This window comes from Chiloscyllium plagiosum, chromosome 31, assembly GCF_004010195.1.
Source record: "Chiloscyllium plagiosum isolate BGI_BamShark_2017 chromosome 31, ASM401019v2, whole genome shotgun sequence".
Classification (NCBI taxonomy): domain Eukaryota; kingdom Metazoa; phylum Chordata; class Chondrichthyes; order Orectolobiformes; family Hemiscylliidae; genus Chiloscyllium; species Chiloscyllium plagiosum.
In genome coordinates, this window is record NC_057740.1 from 27,522,207 (window position 1) to 27,539,922 (window position 17,716).

Consider the following 17,716-nt stretch of genomic DNA (forward strand, 5'->3'; position numbering starts at 1 on the left):
TCAACTTTTAAATTTTATCAGTGAAAAGCACTGTTAATTTGAGGGTGGGATCTTACTGTGTATATCAGAGCTGCCATGTTTGTTTATATAGTCACGTCAAAAATATTTGAAACTGCTTCTGAGCAACATGATAGAATGCTATATAAAGTGACAGAGTCACAGAGAGGTCCAACTCATCCATGCCGACGAGATATCCTAAATTAATCTAGTCCCATTTGCCAGCATTTGGCCCATATCCCTATAAACCGTTCCTACTCATGTAACTGTCAAGATGCCTTTTAAATGTTGCAATTGTACCAGCCTCCACTACTTCCTCTGGCAACTCATATCACACATGCAACACCCTGTGCTTGAAAAAGTTGCCTCTTAGGTCCCTTTGATATCTTTTCACTGAGAGATAAATAGGAGGATGGGGGTTGGGGGGGAGGTAGCTGAGAAGGCGATAGGTGGATACAGTTGGGGGTTGATGGTGATAGGTCAGAGGAGAGTGTGGAGCAGATAGTTGGGAAGGAAGATGGACAGGTAGGACAGTTCAAGAGGGTGGTGCCGAGTTGGAGATTTTGATCTGGGATGAGGTGGGGGGAGGGAAGCTAAGGAAACTGGTGAAATCAACATTGATGACGTGTGGTTGAAGGCAGAAGATGAGGCGTTTTTCCTCCAGTTGTCAGTTGGCTTGGCTTTGGCGGTGGAGGAGGACCAGGACCTGCATGTACTTGGGAGAGTTGGAGGGGGAGTTGAAGTAGTCAGCCACAGGGTGGTGGGGTTGTTGGGTGTATGTATCCCAGAGATGTTCCCTGAAACATTCCATGAGTTGGTGTCCTGTCTCCTCAATGTAGAGGAGACCACATCCAGAGCAATGGACTCAGTAGATGAGGTGTTTGGATGTGCAGGAAAATTTCTGCCAGTTGTGAAAAGATCCTTTGGGACCTTGGATGGAGGTGATGTGGCAGCAGATTTTACACCTTTTGCAGCAGCAAGGGAAGGTGCCGGAAGTGGAGGGTGGGTTGGTGGGGGGCGTGGACTTAACAAGGGAGTCGCAGAGGGAATGGTCTCTGCAGAATGCTTATAGGGGTGGGGAGGGAAATATATCTCTGGTGGTGGGGTTTAACTGTAGGTACTGGAAATGGCGGAGGATAATGTGCTGTATCCAGAGATTAGTGGAGTGGAAGATTAGGACCAGGGAGTTTCTATCCTTGCTGCGGTTGAAGGGGCGGGTGGGTGGGGATGGGTTTGAAGGGCTGAGGTGTTGGAAGTGGAGGAGATATGCTGGAGGGCTTTTGTTGATCATGTGGGAGGGGAAATTGTGGTCCTTGAAATAGGAGGCCATCTTGGATGTTCTGGAGTGGAATTGCTCCTCCTGGGAGCAGATACAGTAGAGGCAGAGGAATTGGGAGTAAAGGATAGTGGAGGTGGTGGTGTGGGAGGACGTGTCATTCAGGTAGCTGTGGGAGTCAGTGGGTTTGAAGTAGATGTCTGTATTGAGTCAGTCGCTGGAGATGGAGAAGTCTAGGAAAGGGAAGGAGGTATCTGAGACAGTCCAGGTGAACTTGTGGTCAGGGTGGAAGATGTTTGTGAAGTGTATGAACTGTCTACCTCCTCATGGGAGCACAAAGTGGCGTCAATACAGTCATCAATGTAACGGAGGAAGAGGTGGGGGATGGTGCCAGTGTAACTGTATGGAAGATGGACTGTTCCAAGTATCCTACAAAGATGCAGGCATAGGTGGGGCCCATGCTGGTGCCCATGGCTTTCCCTTTGGTCTGAAGGAAGTGAGCGGATTCGAAGGAGAAGCTGTTGAGGGAGAGGACCAGTTCCACGTGAGGATACCCCTGGTTCTCACCATTCTCACCACTAATCTCCAGATACAGCACATTATCTTCCATTTCCAGCACCTATAATCAGACCCCACCACCACCCCTATCTGCATTCTGCACAGACCATTCCCTCTTCCCCCCACCACCCCACCAACCTACCCTCCGGCAGAGATTTTCCTGCACATCCAAACACCTCATTTACTGTGTCTGTTGCTCTCAATGTGGTCTCCTTTATGTTGGAGAGATAGGACAGCAACTTGCGGAATGCTACAGGGAACATCTCTGGACCCTGTAGCACCCAATAACCTCACGAGCCTATGGCCAACCACTTCAACTCCCCCTCCCACTCCACTAAGACATGCAAGTCTAAGGCCTCGTCCACCGCCAAATCCAAGCCACTCAACGACTGGAGGAAGAACACCTCATCTTCCACCTTGGGACCCTTCAACCACACGGCATCAACGTCGGCTTCATCAGTTTCCTTAGCACCCCTCCCCCCCAACTCATCCAGATCAAAATCTCCAACTCAGCACTGCTCTCTTGAACTATCCTACCTGTCCATTTTCCTTCCCACCTTTTCGCCCCACCCGCCCCTCTGACTATCAGTATCATTCTCCATCTTCATCTTCCTATTCTCAGCCACCTTCGACACCCCTGCCCACCTCCCTATTTATCCCTCAGCCCCTATTTCCCCCCTCCCCACACATTCCTGATGAAGGGCTTATGCCCAAAACATCAACTCTCCTGCTCCTTGGATGCTGCCTGACCTGTTGTGCTTCTCCAGTGCCACACTTTTTGACTCTAATCTCCAGCATCTGCAGTCCTCACTTTCTCCTCTTTGACTCTACAAGTCTACCTGACTAGTCCCTGCTCCCTGATGAACCCTATCCCCAACAGACTTTCTGCCAGTGTGAGCTGACAAGCCTCTCCAATACCAGACCAGTCTGGGGATCTAACATTCCCTCAAGCTGACTTGACTAGTCCCCACAACTTGACTAAATTCCAAACCCAACGACCCATTCAGCCACCTATCCATTCACCCTGCACTCTTCCCATCTGCCACTCCCGTCTGTCATCCTCACCACCCACTATTCACTTCACCTGCTACTAACCCAAATGCCACCTTCCTCAACAAGGAACCTAGTCACCTTAGCAACCTAGTACCCTAGCCTTCCTACCACTCCACTCATGTGCCACCCTAGCCACTTGTCACATCCTATCCGCCAACTCAAATCACCTACTCATTCACTTACCTACTTACTGACATTTACACTGGACATTTAAACCTGCCTAACAGCAGTTAATGCCATAAATAAAGGGGCTGTGCCCAATCTCCTCTACAACATCAGAGTTCTAAGACGGTGCTTTCTGTGAGACAGTGCACTCCATATTTTCCAAGAAACTGGACTCAAAGGACCTGGCCAAAAATTGGGAAGAGTTTTGGGATGGGCAAAAGTTCAAGTGAAGGTTCAATCTGATGATGACTGTTGCTCCATGGAAGATCTACGCCATGTCATTTTTATTATCCAGCTTTTCTGCACCATTCTCCTGTCCCCTTGTCACATTTGGAGAGCTGCAGTTTCCCATGCAAGATATTTTCTTGCCAATGGATGATGATTCACACACAAGTCTTGAATGTGAGTGGAGGCTGGATGTTCCCCCATTTACGGCATTACAGACAAGTCCAATTATATCAGGATGCAATCATCAGGATTGCAACCCCCTTGCAAATTTTCTCGTTTTATCTTTTGAAGGACATGAATTCTGAAAGGTGTGGAATTATGTTTTATTGCTAGTAACTTAAGTTATTTCTAAAGACTCAGAACGTTGTAGACTTAAGGGCTCTGCTATTCATGCTCTAACCAAACTTGAAGACCTGAGGAGCTGTTTTTGGAAAATTACACATCTGGCATTTCTCTAGGCTGTCTGCTTAATTGGTGGGAAATCAGAATAATCCCTATGAAATTTCAGAGCCATATCCAGCTGATAAAATGCGAATGTGAAAGAATTTACCACTATACAACGGTAGCTCTAATACACTGTCGAAAGAGTTAAAATCCCTAATAAAAGAAATGTTCCTTCCCTGGATTTGATCCCAAGTCTTGAGGCAAAATAAGTAGCATTATAATTTATTATACTGTGCATAAGGCAGCCAGGTATCTTGCTATGAAAAGCAGACCTTGTTACATCCTGATTACAAATTAGAGTTTAATTTATAGTATGCTTTGCATTTAACCAGTGCTTGTGACACTAATTCACAGGGTGTGCAGCAGTTGTAAGTATTGGCTTTGAAGATATACAGTAGTACCAATTTTCAAGAATAATCCCAATTTCCATTTTATACACCTGAAAAGAGATCACGGAGCACAAATTTTGCATAGAATTAATGGGGCAAATTGCAGTTATTGTCTGGTCCATTAAGAGCATGGAAGGTTTATTTCCAAGGAGGAGAAGTGAAGGTACCAAAAGGCGTTTGCCTGAAGCTGCTGTCAGGTACCATCCATCCATCATATTCTATGCGACAGCTGCAATTACAATGGAGAGAATGTGGAAAGAAGGGGGGAGAAAAGAAGTTGCAACAGAATAGGCAGCTAGAATAAAAAACGTGAACTGCGGAAAATTTGAAACAAAGATGGAAAGTCTGGAAAAACATTCGACGTCTGAAAGTGAAAATCAATGTTCTGGTTGGAGGTTCTTGAGTTTTGATAAGGATCTTTACTAAGATGCTAATTTAACTTGCACTAATTACCTAGGTGTGGATTGCCTGAATTGCATTTGAAGCAGAAATTCAGAGGCTGCTCCTTATCACATGTTCTAAGTACAGGAATAGACTGCAGGCCAAGAATTAAAAACAGCAACACAAAGTGGATTTTAGTCTCCCCTAAACTCATGAGTGAGCTGGCAGATTGGGAGGCGGTGTCTATTTAATCAAATGGGACAGCAGGCAGTACAGTGTTTTGCATCTTTGCTACTCACACCAATTAAGTTGGAGTAGGGAATGTCAAGATCAGCCCTGGCTAGGTATGTCTGTGTGGACTTAACCTGCACGTTCTCCCTGTGTCTGCATGGGTTTCCTCCGGATGCTCCGGATTCCTCTCACAGTCCAAAGATGTGCAGGTTAGGTGGATTGGCCATGCTAAATTGCCCATAGTGTCCAGGGATGTGCAGGTTATGTGGATTAGCCATGGGAAATGCAGGGTCACAGGAACAGGGTAGAAGGATGAGTCAGGGTGGGACGGTCTTTGGATGGACTCGACGGGTCAAATGGCCTGCTTCCACACTGTAGGCATTCCATGATTCTATGAGAGCTGCGAGCTAAGCAGAGGGCTGCACAGCCAAAGGGGAAGCCATGGAAAAACATGGAATCAAGGGCCCTAGGGTTGAAAAGCGAGCCAGGTCATGGGTGGTTAATGGCAGGAAGAGCTTGTTGGGGGAGGTTAGGATCATGGGGAAGGGCAACTGACACAATGGGCTGGAGCATGCCTTTCCCTTTCCCAATGTCACCTCCTTTACAGACACTTTGGACCAGAGACCCTTCCCTAACCACTGCCCACCCCACCACTGCACCTTCCAGGCAGCAAACAAGCAGGTTTACCCATTGGGCACCGTGCATGTTGGCAGACTCACTTACTACTAGGTTAATGCCCACTGGCATGAGGCCCTTCAGTGGTCATTAATTGTCTAATTAAGGGCCTCTGTTGGTAGCAGGGTAGGGATTTTGATCATGGGCTTTTCTGCCCTGACTTAATGGAGACAGTGTATCTATTTGGCCTCGTTAAAAGTTCTTCCTGTCTCTAAACTTGCCATGAGAGAGGCCATAAAACTGAACCTTCCGAGTCTCCTTCTGGTGTATGTAAAACATTAACCCGTGAAAATATTTCACCACAAAAACAAACGATGATAAATGGGTACATGGAAGTGATTACAGGAATTACATTTTAGACTTGGCCAGAACTAGTCACTTCTAACGCTTTGTTTTATGATGACAGCTCACTTCCTCAATAAAACTGCTACTCTGCATTCATTTCCAAAAATGAATTGTTCTATGAATAGATATTCTGTTACAAACAAGCATTAACTGATCTGACTAAGCCTTCCAGCCTAGTTTTATATTTTGTTGCATTGCTCAGTTGTGAGAACTGTGCACTCATCATTTATGAATTATCAGGGTCAGCCAGCCTGTGTGTCAACATACACTTTTTCCAACTGATGTGTCCTGTAAAATTAATTCACTGAAAACAGAAAGCGATACAAAAATTATTGCACCAAGTAAATATTTAACTATCCAAATCACCAAGATATATCCTAGCCTTTTTTATAAGCTATTCTATTGCATTTTTAAGAGCCATTTGAGCGGATGCAATTTCTCGTTACAGTCTTTCAGCCAGCCACAGCTGAACAAATGTGCCTGAACTTACAATCAGTCCTGACCTCAGGTAACTGATTTATTAATCTCTTCACACTTGCTTTGCAACACTTCTTCCATGGTACCTTCTATAATTTATCTGCATGCACAAGTGGGACCATCTGGGGTCAATTCCAAATACAGCACTTCTAAAAGGGTTTGTATTCAAGATTAATCATGATAACGACGCCAATGCATCTGCATGCCAAAGAAATCCAAGAATTAAAAAAAATTAAATCTAACAAATAAAGTAGTGAGAGAACAGTGTTGCGAAAAAAGATCAACATGGAATGTGGAGATCAATTGAAAATTTCCAAACTGAGATTGATAGATTATTATCAGATCAGGCTTAAGGAACTTAGTCAGAATGGAATTAAAATGCACATCAGCCATGATCTAACTGAATGACAGAACAAACCAAGACTTAATGTGGGCTGACTTCAGATTGATTATAAAATTATTCTTCAGTTCTTCAAGGAATAAGAATTTCTAACCATCAAACAAGGACACCCATTGTTTTAATGCTTAACCATTATATCATAAGTATTTTGCCTTTCAAATGTGTCTTTATTGCATATATGTGTGAGGTTCTGCTATCAAACCAGCTGTTGACTCACTATGTGTCAGTTTGCTCTGCTACCATAAGCCCAGTTTGCTCCAGAATTTAATAGATTCGATTTTTTTTTAATGGATTGGGGGAATATACTAATTCTTCTCAGACTGAAGTCAAAACTTATGTCAATTAGAATCTTTCTAATATTGGAGATAGTACAGTTGGTACCTCCGCCCTTTTTCCTGTGTTTTCTTCCCGTGATCAAATAGCGATGCTTCGTTAAAAGAAACTCTGCGACCAGTGGAACCAGTGGAAAGAAATCGCTCTGCTTCCAGGTCATGATAGCTGCCCGTTGACAAACATTCGGAATCATCAACTTTGATTGTGATTTCTGGAACAACACAGAAACTGAAATTAAAACAATTTGCGTCATATATATTCCATTTTACCGTTGTACTTTCACAGACAGCATTTTGTTTTCATGGTTATCAGTACATTGTCCCATGTATGCAATAAAGTGGTTGAGAGACACTCTTGAAACTATGTCTCTATCTGCAGAAAGTAGAATAGAGGTGGAAACCTACAGGCCATTTTAATCATATCACCAACTATAGTGACTTGGAGACTGATTTATCATCACGCAACTTGCACAACTGTTCACTTTTGTCACTAAGATTACTCTTTGGCAACCTTCCATCTTGTGCGACAATGGCTTCCACAGTGGAAATCAACTCTGCATAAACAAGGTGTGGCTCAGGACCCTCACACTGACAATCTCTGACGCCTTTGCTGCTGATAAAGGCAGTGGGCTGAGAAGGTGCAGAATTCACCGGCCTCTGTTTCCACACTCTGCTAAATTTTGTGTTTCTCTTTCTTCTTCCAATACCCCTTCCATCAACCTCCAGAGACCCTCACCTTCAGCCCATCCGTGATGTCTTCCAGTTATCTATCTCAGCACTCGCCATCATTATAACTTACTTACAGGTTCTATTGTAGTAGATATATGAGGTGGTGTGTGTTAGCAACTTCTGAAACCAGAATGCAATGCATCCACATGCCAATCAGTGTACACAACCCTTCAAGTGACTGTCTGGCTACAGAATATTGGATATATCGTCAATGAGCACGTAAAACCCAAAAGCCATTTCACTATATAGGAGCTCATTGGGTAAACAGGCATCATTCCCTGGCTTACTGATGTTCAGTTTGGGTTCTGTCAGGGTCAATCAGCTGCTGATCTCATTTCAGTCTTGATTCAAATGTGGACAAAATTTCAGAGGTAAGGCAAGAATGACTACTCTTGACATCAGGTCACATTTGACTGAATGTGACATCAAGGAGTCCTCACCTGTGGGATCAGAGGAAAACCCACTGATGGTCAGAATCATACCTGGTACAAACAAAAATGGTTGTAGTTATTGCAGGTCTATCATCTCAACTCCAGGACATGACTTGAGCTCGTCAGGGTCGTGTCCTGGGTTCAACCATCTTCAGCTGCTTCATCAATGACTTCCCCTCCATAATAAGGTCAGAAGTGGGGTGCTTAATGGTGATTGCACAGTGTTCAGCATCATCTGCAACTCCTCAGATTCTGAAGTACTCAATGTCCAAATACAGAAAGATCTGGACAATATCTGGACTTAGGCTGGCTGGTGAATCTAACTACATTCTCTAACATTCAATGGTATCACCACTATCAACATCTTGAGGGTTATCATTGACCAGAAACTGAACTGGTTTAGCCATATATATATAAAAATGATTCCACCTGTATGGTGTAGTGGAATTGCAGTCTTTGTAATGTTTTGTTTTTGAGAAAATGCACTCGATCTGTTTATTTAAAGTGGATGGGGATGGAATTGTAGTGCAGGTTTATAGTTATCATGAAGCTTCCAAAGATCTTCATAATGTTTTATGCTATCTCGTTTATATAATAGACCCTTGCACAGTATATCACCTTATTACAAAATTCACTTCATCACTTTTACTTTATCGTGTGTTCTTGATGAATAACGTACTTTTTTTGCAAACTTTATATGCACTTGTAATTCATGCATACCCTGGTGCACTGTTGTCCTGTACATTCAAGAAGAAAATTGAACTATTTTCTGTCAGTCGACGAGGTAATTCCTTGTTTTAATGTTTGTAAAGCTTGTGATTGGGACATGTTTATTAATAATAGACCCCTTTACCTTGCCCAAAATTACAATATAATTAACACTATTCTCCCCACCCATAAATCATAACATAATTTCCTATGAGTCATTTCCTTGCTCAGTGTTTACATGACTAGCCTCATACAATATTACAAACAAAGAAAGTGTGGACAGATATTTATTCAGGTCTTTATTTTTAAATTGGGGGTTAGTACATGCTGATGAAGGATAGCTGAGTTGAGAAACAAAGTTTTCCTACCACATATCAAATGTCACTGTCAGAGTAGACACATAGCATCCAGAAAAATATTCCTCCTACGCTGTTCTGGCAACATACTTTCAGATAGAATTCCCTATTGCGCTGAATGTGACATATCCAGTTCCCACAGCAGCCATTCTTGTGAATGCTCACAGTGAAATTGCTTCATTTATGTCAATCAGCACCATGGTTTGAACAGTTCTTCATTGTTCAGAGAACTGGAATCAGAGCATCCAAACTCAGTGAAACATTTCATCTCATGGTTCGGATAGAATTGTATCCAGCAAAACAGGTGACGAGACAGTGTGTTCGTCCTGCGCAACCCATTCCCATCATGTAAAAAGCTCATAAATTCTTTGCTTCTTTTCACTATACGTTGTTTAGAATTAGAACAGAGAGGAGGAATAGCCCATTTGGCCCCTCAAACCTCTTCTGCCATTCAAGAATTACATGGCTGATCTGATTATGGCCTTAACTCTACTTTCCTCACTGCCCACCCATAACTCTAGGCCCCTTCGTAGATCAAAAAAAACTCTCTAACTCAGCCTTACATATATTCAATAACCCAGCCTCCACTGCCCTCTGTGGTTGAGAATTCCAAAGGTTATTGACCCTCTGATAGAAGAAATTCTTCCTCGTTTCTGGTTTCAAAGGGACACTCCTTGTTTTGGGTAATGCCTGAAACGTTGATTCTCTTGCTCTTCAGTTGCTGCCTGACCTGCTGTGTTTTTTCCAGCACCACATTTTATTGACACTCCTTGTTTTGAGAACCATGACCTTTCTTCTACATTTCCCTGAGTGGAAACATCCTCTCAATACCTACTCTATCAAGCAGCCTCTCCGAAACGTACATAAGATGACCTCTCATTCTTCTAAACTCTAATGCATATAGACCAAACCTGCTTAAACTTTTAACATTAATATAATCACTTCATCATAGAACCTAGAGAACATTTCCTGAATTGCTTCCAATGCAAGTATATCCTTCCTTGAATGAGATAATCAAATCTGTACATTGTACTCTGCAATGTCCTGTAAAGGTGTTGCTAGACTTCCCTTTCAAACTCCAGTCCAGTTTCAATAAACATCATTTTGCTTCCCAATTACTTGCTGTACTTGGATGCTAATATTTTGTGCTTCATCTACAAAGTCACCCAGATCCACTGCAGCATTCTGAAGTCTGTCTCTATTTCAAAAATATTCTGTCTTTTACTCTTCCTACCAACATGGGAAACCTCATATTTTTTTCACATTATACTTCATCTGCCAAATTTACTCACTTTTCAGACCATTATATCCTAGTCACAACTTATCTTCCCCTCGATGTTTATACTGGCAGAAAATTTGGCTACACCATACTCAGTCCCTTCATTCAAGTCATTAATCCAGATTATAAATGGCTGAGGCTACCCCCATGAACTGATCCCTGTGGCATTCCACAAGTTATGCATGCCAACCTAAAATGCACAACCACCTGATGAAGGAGCAGCGCTCCGAAAGCTAGTGCTTCCAATTAAACCTGTTGGACTATAACCTGGTGTTGTGTAATTTTTAACTTTGTACACCCCAGTTCAACACCAGCATCTCCAAACCAAACCTGAAACATAGTTACTTAATTCTGATTCTGTTTTCCTGATTCTTAGCCAATCATCTACCTACATTATCCCGAACACCAGGAGTGCTCATCATATGTAATAACATTTTATGAGGCACCTTACTGGATATCTTTTGGAAATCCAAATACATTACATCTACTGATCTCTCTTTATCCACTCTACTTGTTACATTCTCTAAGCATGAAATGCCCAAATTTCTATTCTCCAAATTGGTAGTCTGAACATTGTTGTAATTTGATATACTGTACTGTCCGACTATAATAATGGGTTCTTCTTAAATATCATCTATAACAATAGGTATCCATACTGTGTATGCCAAAGTAATACTAACTGGAACTTGATGGAAGGTTATGCGCATATCTTGATCAGACTGAGATGTGCGAAGATACTCACACTGAAGTTTCATGACTGTTATTTGAAAGCATTTGCTCAATATCTGGAATAGTTCAGCATGTTTTCAATTGAAATACCATGTACATACAGATGCTGCAGATCTCTAATGCTGATCTGAATAGTAACGAGTATCTCTCTTGAAAAATTATCTATTTGGTGAATTTTAATTTATTTTGACAAATTAATTAACAGGAAAGAGCTTTGTGCTCCTCAAAACTGCACAAGGCAAATTTAACTGCACAAGGAAAATTTAATCTAACTATGTCAAGATTGTTTGAAGGTGCTCACTGCCAAAAGGAATAAGGAATTGTAGTGATTGGAACCAGGCCCAGGTGGATCCTTGACTAGGAGATCCTTGATTAGGATTGTTAACCTGGGCAAATCAGGGAACCCTGGCTGACAGATATAAACAGAAGATTCCCCTCTTCTGTGGTTACATTCGAGCCCTGGGTGTTCCTGGAGAAGGATTACGTGGTGTCCACCAACACTCTTGAGCTGTTCAGGGAGAGGTGGGCTCTGCAAGGAGTGGAGTATTTTATTTCCCCCTTTAATTCTATTTTAATTTAATCCCTGCGCACCCCCCTCCCCCACCCCCCACTTCACATTTTTGATTAAGCAGCATTACCCTTTGTTGAGAAGGGCACTGCTGGTCACTGACCACTCTGGGGTTTCCTTTCTTCCGGGTGGTGGAATATAAATAAAGATTTACACACTTGTTGTTCTTCACTGCATCTGACACCTGCACACACATGACGTGGGTGCTATGGAAGAATAAGCACCACCACTGTTAGTAGTGCTTCGGGACTGGCTTTGTGCTGGCGGGTCAGAGACCATGTACTAGGCACATGTAAATAATGGGTGATTTGGTAACAGGATACTGGCCTCTGTGCAGTTACTTCAGAAATGATATTAAGCTGCAGAAGTTTAAGGCCTGATTTTAAAAAAAAATGCTTTATTTGTTGTGGGACAGAGAGTTAGGTTAGAAAGTTTCATTTAATGGGTTTCTGTCAAAGGTGCAGAAATGGAGAGGTTTCGTGTTTGGGCTTCTGAGCAACTTGCATCATCTGTCTATGGGTCAACTTGCAGCAAAAACTGCAAGGCTCCTTTGATAAGACATTCCAAATGCATTACCCATAGTCACCTAGAAAGGCAAAGGGAACAACCATCACCTGCAAGTCCTCCTCCAAGCCACATATTGCCTTGGAAATCTATTGCTGTTCTTTCATTGTTGCTTAATCAAAATCTTGGAACTTGTTCCTAATAGCACTGTGAGTGTGCCTATACCAGGTGGATTGAAGTGGTTCAAGATGGCGGTTCACCACTGCCTTCTTAAAGATATGCGAGAAAGGGCAATAAATGCTGGCCTAGCCAGCAAAGTCCCCATTCCATGAATGAACTAAAAGAAAGGTTCCATGGCTCAGCAACTGCCTTTCTGGTGATGGAGAATCACAAGAACAGATTTCTCATTAAATGTAAATCTAGACCAATACTCCAATGCAGTATTGAGGGGTGCTGAACTGTAAGAGATGCTGTCTTTTGGATGCAGTGTTAACAGAGCCCCTGCCTACCTTTGGATAGACATAATACTAACTTGAGAACAAGAGAATTCTCCTTAATAATTTGGCCAACTGACACTGTAAGAACAGATTAGTTATTGTAAGCGGGATCTTTGTATAAATTGGCAGATGTATTGAGTTCAATGAAACTTTGATTACACTTTAAAAGTACTTCTTTAGCTATAAAATACTTTGGTTATCCTGAGGTAATGAAAGGTGTTATCATTCTTTTCTTAAATAATCCTATATTGGATCTTGAGAGTCTGTACAGATGAAAGCTAAAGATAGATGAGTAGGGACAGTCCACCCCAGGATCAAGAAAATATGCCTCACAATCCTTCTTACAATCTCAAAGGAAGACATGAACATGATCTTTAATTATAGAAAATCAGAAATATTAATCCCAGAATTTCAAATTAAACATCTATTCTGATAAATGTGTTACTCGTGTAGCATAATTACATATATGCCCACGCTTTATCAAAACTTTTCATTGAAAAATACATTAGATTGTCCACTGCACTAGCAGGTGACTAATGGTAGGAGTGACATATGTTGCCTGTCATAGATTTAACCAAGCTGTTTCATCCAGTTTGTGTTTAATATTATTTATGGTTTAAGGAAAAGCTCTGACGATGTAATGTAATTTTTGAAAAGCCTGACATAAACTTTAGCTCATTAAAGGCTCTGTAGTGTACGTACAAACTTGAGCATCTCCCCATCGCACTTATGTTTAGCTGGCATATATGAGCTCTCATACTGACAATGAAGTTTTCACATCTAATGCTTGTTTTGAAATTTCTCCAAATACTCATCCTTCCCCATCTCCGTAACTTAGTCCAGCTCTTCAATTCTCTGTGGCCACTACCTTCCTACAATATTAACCTGCTTTCAATTGCTCCAGCATTGGTGGCCATGTCCTTCATGGCTCAAGCTGAGAGCTCTAGAAGTCTCACCCTAAATCTCTCCACCTCTCTCTTATCCTTTTAAAATCTACATATTTCACTAAGTTTTTAGTCTGCCCTACTACCACCTTTTGTGCCTCTGTGTTAAAGTTTGCTTGGATAATGCTTTTATAAACCACCTATTCTATGCTGAAGGGCAACACAAAAATTGTTATTTACACAAGTTTTTTACAATCCTTACTAAGTATTATTGTTTTCATGGCTGTACTACTTTCTATTATGAACACCCAGAATATAGAGTAATTAACCCAAAAGCTATTATGTATTAACTTATATCCATTAGCCTCTTGGGAAATCTCATTTGTGATTTAATTTATTACTGTCACGTGTACTGAGGTACAGTGAAAAGTGTTGTTCTACATGCTTTAAGGCAGATCATAGTATACAAGAGCATCAAGGTAACAGAACAAAGTGCAGGTTGCAGTGAAATAGCTGCCAAGAAGGTGCAGCAAGAGATCAACATTAATATTAAAGAGGTCTATTCAAAAGTCTGATAACAGCAGGGAAGAAGCTGTCCTTGACTCTTTTCATACATATAAACAAACTTTTATATCTTCTGTCTGATGAAAGGCGTGGAAGAGAGTATAATCGGGATAGGAGGGGTCTTTGATTATATTGGCTGCTTTCCTGAGGCAGTGGTAAGTATAGATGAGTCAATGGATGGAAGGCTGGCTTGCGTGATGGACTGGGCTGTGTTCATAACTCTCTGTAGTTTCCTGCAGTCTTGGGAAGAGCAGTTGCCAAACCATGCTGTGTTGCATCCAGATCGGATGCTTTTTACGATGCATCTATAAAAATTTGTAAGAGATCTTATGGACATGCCAAATTTCCTTAGCCTCCTGAGGAAGTAGAGGTGTTGCTGTGCTCTTTTGACCTTGGTATCCATCTGCATGGAATTGTTGATTTACATCACTTGCAGGAACGTAATGCTCTTGACCTTCTTGACCTCAGCACCATTGATACCAACAGGGGCATGCCCTCCACTCCGCCTCCTGTAGTCAATGACCAGCTCCTTCATTTTGCTGATGTTGATGGAGAGATTGTTGTCTTTATACCAAGCTGCTAAGCACTCAATCTCTTTCCTGTATTCTGTCTCATCATTGTTTGAGATGCAACAGACTAGTAAATTGGGTTGGTATCATCAGCAAACTGGTAAATGGGGTTGGTGCAGAATTTGGCCACACAGTTGTGACTGTCTAAGGAGTATAATAGGGGGCTGAGTAGGCAGCCTTGTGAGGCACCAGTGTTGAGGATTATCATCGAGGAGGTGGTGGTGGAAAAGCACAGCAGGTCAGGCAGCATCCGAGAAGCAGGAAAATCGACGTTTCGGGCAAAAGCTCTTCATCCAGCACCACTCTAATCTAGACTTTGGTTTCCAGCATCTGCAGACCTTGTTTTTACCATAGAGGAGGTGGTGTTGCCTTTCCTTACTGATTACGGTCTTTTGGTCAGGAAGCTGAGAATTCAATTACAGAGAGTAGAGCAGAGATCTAGGTCCTGGAGTTTGAGATGAGTCTGTTTAGAATTATGGTGTTGAAGGCAGAGCTGTAGTCAATACGTAGGATCCTGATGTAGATATCCTTGTTATCTAGAATGTTCCAGGGATAAGTGTAAGGCCAGGGAGATGGCGTCTGCCATGGACCTGTTACGCCGATAGGCAAATTCCCAAAGGATCAAGGCATCTTATAGACTGGAGTTGATGTTAGGCATGACCAACCTCACAAAGCACTGGCTTTGGAATTATGGAGGTCAGAGCTACTGGACGGAACTCATTGAGGCACGCTACATGAGTTTTCTTCAGCAATGGCACGATGGTGTCTTCTTGAAGCAGGTGGGGACTTTAGATCAGAGTAAGGAGAGATTAAAGATGTTTGCCAATACTCCCATCAGCTGATCCGCACAGGACTTGAGTGCATGGCCAGGTACTCTATCCGGGCCAGTCGCTTTCCATGGGTTCACCCTTAAGAATGTAACGTCTGCGGTGGTGACCAAGGTACAGACACATCCGAGGCTGATGGGGCAGGTAGCATCGTTTCATTGCCCTTTAGTTCAAAGTGAGCGTAGAATGCATTGAGCTGATTGGGTAGGATGTACTGTTGCCTGCGATTCTGTTCAACTTCACTTTGTAGCCTGTCACGTCGAGTAAGCCTTGCCAGAAATAACAGATGGCTGTGTGGTTAGTCTGGGTCTCAGGCTTAGTTTGGTATTGCCTCTTGGCATCTCCGATGGCCTTGCGAAGGTCATACCTGGATTTTCTATATAGGTCAGAGTTGCCCTGCTGGAATGTCTCAGTCCTGGATTTAAAGGGGAGTGGATCTCCCGTTTCATTCATGGTTTTCGATTGGAAAACATTTGGATTAACTTCTTTGGCACGGAGTCTGCATTGGACTGTGGCATATTCCTTTAGGTTGGCTGCTGAGTTCTTGAATATGGACCAGTCTATCAACCCTAAGCAGTCCCAAGGAAGCTCTTCAGCTTCCTAACAGTGAAGTACTTCCTGTACTGGGCCCTCATGCCTCAACTTCTGCGTGTAAGTCAGGAAAAGGAGCACAGCGTTGCAATCTGATTTTCCAAAATATGGACAGGGGAATGGAGCCACCATTGCTCCTATCCTCTTTTCTCCAGTGGATGGTTCAGTGACGAGTGGACATACCTTTAAAGGGACTAGTAGAAGGATTAGACAGAAGATGAGGAAAGATATTTTTATTGAGAAAGTGATAGGATTCTTGAAATTACTTGGAGAAAGTGAGGACTGCAGATGTTGGAGATCAGAGTCGAGAGTGTGATGCTGCCTGACCTGCTGTGCTCGGTCTTGAAATTACTGCCTGAGAATGATAGTGGAGGCAGTAGCCCTCAACTCGTATGGAAAGGTGTCTGGACGTGCACCTGAGGTCCTATAACCTTGAGGGATACAGACCAAGGGCTAGAAATGGAATTAGGCTGGGTGGTTCATTTCTTGGTTACCACAGACATGTTAGGCCGAATGGCTGTGCAATGAGACTGTTTCTACATTTTCCAAATATTCTAACTATTTTCAGGACAAGAATTTACAGGGATGAGAGTCGTGGTTGAGTGAGTGACAATCTGTGAACTGCTCCTTAGGAGGCCAGTATATGCCTGATGGGTCAAAGGGCCTTCTCTGTGCTGGCATGATTTACAATTCTAAGTCAACCTTGCAATTATGAAGAGTTTACAACATTATCTATTGATTTTTTTTTCCTTACTTTTCACTTCTCTCCCAATGACAATCTGCAGATTGACAGTGAAGAGCAGCGTATTAAATCTTCCCAACACTGCCCATTTCTTGGTAAATGTTGAAGCAATGGCTCTGCCAGTTTGTTTAATGTTGTAGCTCATCAGAAGCGTATGCAGCAGTTCTGCTGGCAAAACTCCAGTAACAGCAGTGTGCTTGAAAACCCTTGTGCAGCAAAACCAATTCTGCTGTACCAGCCTTCATCTCAATGAGCTGCCTGAGCAGCAGCTAACTCGCAAAGTCCATAAATCTAACGTTCAATCATACAGAGAATGATACAGCAGTAAACGAGGCCATTTGGCCCATTGTGCTTATGCCGACCCTTTAAAGGAATTAACCAATTTGTCTACTCTTTCCCTATGGACCTGCAAAATAATTTTTCCTTTAAGCATTTACCAGTAACCCAATAAGAATGATCCTTATCCAGGTCATTGAAAATTTCTCTTCCTGAAAAGAATTACATAATTCCTGCTGGGACCCAAGTAATCCCAGCTCGCCAATGACTAAACTTTATTTATCATTACTCCTCAATTCACTTCTGAAAGCTTTTATTAAATCTTATAGAAGTTGCACTATTATAAATCATCACAACATATTATATGAAAATAATCTCCGCGTGTGACCTCTTGTTCTTTTCCCAATTAGGCCAATGCTACTAAGCCTCATTTTAACATTCCCTTCTCTGGGATTCCTTAGCATCTCTGTCCATTCCAAGTAACCCCTCATGTCACTCCAAAAAATCCTTG

General features: G+C 42.4%; 1 protein-coding gene across 4 annotated transcripts in view; it reads right to left on the bottom strand.

Moving 5' to 3' along the window:
- Positions 1–17,716, bottom strand: part of cbarpb (CACN subunit beta associated regulatory protein b) — a 202,512-nt gene that overhangs the window by 56,042 nt on the left and 128,754 nt on the right. For all 4 annotated transcript variants that reach the window (XM_043721246.1, XM_043721244.1, XM_043721245.1 and 1 more), the window contains one exon: positions 7,001–7,163. In XM_043721246.1, coding sequence (XP_043577181.1) covers positions 7,001–7,163 — 163 coding nt within the window. The remainder of the gene's footprint in view (positions 1–7,000; positions 7,164–17,716) is intronic.